The sequence below is a fragment of the Triticum urartu genome, chromosome 4 (assembly GCF_003073215.2).
Source record: "Triticum urartu cultivar G1812 chromosome 4, Tu2.1, whole genome shotgun sequence".
NCBI classification, from domain to species: Eukaryota; Viridiplantae; Streptophyta; class Magnoliopsida; order Poales; family Poaceae; genus Triticum; species Triticum urartu.
In genome coordinates, this window is record NC_053025.1 from 595,226,983 (window position 1) to 595,231,497 (window position 4,515).

At 49.8% G+C, this 4,515-nt stretch overlaps 1 protein-coding gene across 1 annotated transcript; it reads right to left on the reverse strand.

Moving 5' to 3' along the window:
• Positions 1 to 1,560: 1,560 nt before the first annotated feature.
• LOC125554929 lies at positions 1,561 to 3,434 on the reverse strand. Its single transcript, XM_048718295.1, has 2 exons — positions 3,025 to 3,434; positions 1,561 to 2,421 (listed from the first exon to the last, which is right to left on the reverse strand). The coding sequence occupies exons 1-2, from the start codon at positions 3,373 to 3,375 to the stop codon at positions 1,600 to 1,602; spliced, it is 1,173 nt and encodes a 390-aa protein (XP_048574252.1). The 5' UTR covers positions 3,376 to 3,434; the 3' UTR covers positions 1,561 to 1,599.
• Between the last annotated feature and the right edge of the window lie 1,081 nt (positions 3,435 to 4,515).

Here is a 4,515-nt window from a genome sequence, read left to right on the forward strand (position 1 = left end):
GGTGGATCTCGGGTAGGGGGTCCCGAACTGTGCGTCTAAGGTTGATGGTAACAGGAGACAGGGGACACAATGTTTACCCAGGCTCGGGCCCTCTTGATGGAGGTTATACCCTACGTCATGCTTGATTGATATAGATGAATATGAGTGTTACAAGAGTTGATCTACCACGAGATTGTAATAGCTAAACCCTAGAAGTCTAGTCTGTATGACTAAGGTATTGAGTATATCATGTTCGGACTACACCCTCTGGTTTATATAGACACCGGGGGATCTAGGGTTACATAGAGTCGGTTACACAAGATGGAATCTTCATAGTTGTTCGCCAAGCTTGCCTTCCACGCCAAGGAGAGTCCCATCCGGACACGGGTACAGTCTTCGGTCTTCATATCTTCACAGCCCATCAGTCCGGCCCATAGATAACAGGCTGGACGCCCGAGGACCCTTTAGTCCAGGACTCCCTTAGCCGCCACCGCTCTGGATCCACCAGGGTGACCTTGTAGCATGTCGTGCTTCTGCGAGCGCTGAAGCCACGACGACCTTGGGCACCAGGAGCGGCTCATCGTCCTGGTAGACCTTGGGCACGCCGACAACCTTGGTAGGCGGCGGCATCTTGCTGGAATTGTCGGAGGTAGGTGACCGGTGGCGGATCCTTCGTTGGCAGGAGAAGGAGAGAAGTGGGGGTTGGTGGTTGTGGGCCAGTGGTCGTTGGCAGAAAACCTCCGTTCTGTGTCCGCCTCGGACCCCAAATGCATCCCAAATTTGAGACTGGAATGGGTCCGAGCGGACACAAAGCAGACATAATATAGGAATGGGTCTACACGTTGGGCAATGCTTTTTGTTTGCACGGACACAAACAGACACGCGCAGATGAAATGGGTTATAGCGTTGGAGTTTCTCTTATAGTGAGAGGTATCATAGGGATAGTGTCATAGGTGGTTGAATATATTAGTTTGTAGACTCATTTTGTCTCAGAAAGTGCTATGTGATGGTAACATATTATGTTAGCTCAAAAACCTGTCTCCTCATTAACTATATGCCACATTAGTGAACTTGTCTTGGGGATGTTATGTTACTGGTTAAGTTACTCCTATTATGACCAACCTTACGGAACATCGATTTTTTCTGATTAAAAAATGAACTACCACCCAAAGACCGAACAACACATGAAGCGAGACCAACCCGACGACCCAAAATTGAAATACCCAAAATTTGATCATTTCGGTTTGGTACGGGCTCGGTCATCGGTTTTCAGGAAACGAATGCCCAGCCTACGCACCTCCATAAACCTAACACAACAAATGGATAAATAATCGACCCCCAGTAAAAATGATTGCATCTTGCCCATCACGACGACCAAACACCATATGTAGAATTTATATAGGACTATATGGAATTCTTTCAATAAAGAGTACGAAAGCTAGCACCACAATACCACAGTTAAAAAACAGTACAACAAAATAACCAGATAGTTTCTACTCTATTGTATGGTATTCGAGCAGAAAACTAGTAAACAATACACTTGGTACTTAAGCCGAGGCAGGCACGTACCAAATTTCTCTTTACACGGGCCACAGAGAGCTGACTAAGGTCGTGCTCGTATCACATTAGTGACTTGAGCGACCGGGCTTTCACGGGCTTCTTCCCCATCTTCTTTGACGGGGTCTTGCTCACCTTAACGGTTTCACTGTTGTAGTCAGGTGCGTCATCATCGCTGATTTCCACATACCAACCATCGATAATGACGTCTGTGCAGTCGTCGTGCCTAGGCTCATCGAAGCATTCTGACGCCGACGCGCCTTGATGTTCTATATCATCAGCTCCAGCTAGACTTGCATTTAAATCAATGTGATCTAGTGGTGTATGCTCTTTCTGTTCAACAGGTTCTTGCACGCTGCTTGATCCATGGTGCCTCTTGGTGCTGCTTGATGGGCCAAACCCGCCGTAGTAGCAGAACCCTAAGTCCAAGCCCCGGTTGGCGACGATCCTCTTCCTCTGAGGTGGCTTCGAGATGGCACGAGGCTTTTGATCGGAGTGGTGCGAGCAGTACGAGTTGGGCTGGCTCGCAGGCCTCCCGCAGAACCACCTTTCGCTCTCGTTCTTCTTGCACGGCCATCCTCCTCCGGCATCGTCACTCTCATTTGCCTCCACCTTCTCCTTCCCCTTCCCCTTTGTCTTCAACTTGGTCTTGTTCTTCTCTTCCTCGCCCTTCGTTGTGGTGCTCTTGTTTTTCTCACAGTTCTTCTCCACGATACATGGTTCCAAGATGACGCTATCGAGCATGTCAACGGCCATCTCCTCATTTTCCTCAATGGAGTTGGCACGGGTGGTGGCTGGGAAATGGCACCTAGATCCCCACGGGTGGTGTCTGCGAAGGCTAGGACGGCCATCCCAGAAGAAAGTCTCCTGGAAGTGCTTGTCATCCTGAAAAAGTTGAAAATGAAAATTCCGAAAATGAACCCCTGTTTAAGAAGATAAATATGCAATAATGAAAAGTGATGTTTAGTTCTGCGGAACTGCTGTGAAGGAAGTACATGAGAGCAGGCAAAGGGTTTGTGGATGTTTGTCTGAAATGTAGGCTTAGGTGCCCTGTGGTTAGGTCAAAACTTTTGTTAATGTTGTTTTAATCTTTGCTGTTAGCATTGTGCGGCAGATAAACTCCTGCACCTGGATGCTCATGCTGCTACACCTTGTTTTAGTTTCATTATCATTTGATTTTGGAACCTGATCCTTTGTGAGGATGGTATGCAAAAAATAGTAATCAGAAAATACATGCATTTCGACCTACACAGGTACATGTAAGTGAAATAGGGTGTAAGCGCGTAGGTACTGCTCGCATCGCTTCCAACCCTAGCAGACTGGCCACAGATTACCGCGAGGGACAACACGACTGCCTCCAGAAACAAGCAAGCAAACATCACATGGACATGATTCCGTCCAGACACAAGCAAGCGCGCGAAGCGTGGAGGGATGGAAACCCTAGCTGGGACGTGTCTGCGCGGACGAGCCAGACCCGCGCGCGAGTACCAGCGGCCCGATGGGCAACCTCGGCAGAGGAGATCCAGCGATGGAGGCGGATCCACACGCTGCTGTGCAGCGGCCGGCGGCCGGCGGCGCGGAAATGTGCAATCGGTGCAGGAGCAGGATACGGCAAGCTACGAGCATGCACCGTGGGGGCGGGGGGAGGAAAATTACCACGGGATCTTGGACGCCGAGTTGGTCCATCAGGTCCGCTACCGCCATGTTCGTCACGCAGGGCGGCGGGCCGCCGGCGTCGGCTGGCGGGAGCGGGGGCAGATTGCGTCGGGGCGGCTGGGAGGAGGAGGAGGCGGAGGGGGCGACGCCGAGCAGGAGGGAGGCGGCCCTGCGGATCCGCATGGCTGGCGCCGGAGGGACGGAGAAAGAGGGGAGCTCTCGGGATCTGGATGGTGGCGCTGGCGAGGTAGGGTTTGGGATTTGGGCAAGAGGCAGGACTAACTGAGACGAAGGCAGGACACGCGAAGACCAGTGTGAGGTGGACGAGGCCCCACTTGTCCGTGACGGCAGCGACTTTGCTGAGAGTGGCGGACAGGGCCTGCTCACATCCGTGCTCCAGCAGGCTTAGCGGCTGTGATTGGTTGTCTGATGGCCCACACCCACACCTTCTCTTCCCCGTCTCCTCTGTTCTGACTGAAAAAACCGTATCCAAAATCAGAATCAGGGTACGCGACGAGATGCCTGGCGACGAAGCATCCTTAATATTCTTGTTAATAAGTGGCGACGCAGGCATTGTGCTGCTGCAACAGCGCATCCTCACCGCGGTCGTGGTGCTGAAGGCAGCGCGTAGGCGGCCGCCCGCAGACGATCACGTCCAGACTGCCTGGGGCTGGCATTACGATCCATCAACGGTCCTCACGAGACTACATCTACTCCTTGCGTCCCGAATTACTTGTTTTTTTAGATTTGTCTCAATACGAATGTATTTAGACCCGTATTAAGACAAGTAATTTGGAAGATAGATAATACGTAGCATCTGCATATGCCGACCTCTACTACCACCTGCACTGAACGACACCGCGTTGTCCACCGACTGTCGCAATCCTAGTCACCATCAATAACTCATTTAGTGTATTTCTCTAAAGCAAAAGTGCTTTTCTTTTCGCAAAAGAGGTGATTTTCACCCGAATTTCATTAACAGCTCGTTTGGCACCCCTCATTTCATTTCATTTGATATAAATGAAATGAAATATAATCTCCATGAGGATTTCTTTTGGTTGGAATGGAAATCCAGTTGCAAAAATCATGTTTGGCTGCCACGAGGACTCTTGATTGAAATGACTATATCATATCCTGCTTGGCTGCCATTTTGGCAAGAACTGATAAACCCACACATAGTCTGGCTTCAAAAATGAACTTCATAACACACAAACATCATCTTTCCAAAAATTTAACATTCATGGGAAACATGAAACAAGTTGCGGCACGCAATATTTCATATAAGAAGCAGCTCCATAAAGCACAAATCCACATATTTAAATT

What these genes read in the sequence shown, in the direction of transcription:
- LOC125554929 (XM_048718295.1), bottom strand. Translation starts at nt 3,375, where the DNA reads ATGCGGATCCGCAGGGCCGCCTCCCTCCTGCTCGGCGTCGCCCCCTCC. An exon ending in GGTTGCCCATCGGGCCGCTG is followed by an intron (nt 2,422 to 3,024) that starts GTACTCGCGCGC and finishes CAACTTTTTCAG; the next exon opens with GATGACAAGCACTTCCAGGA.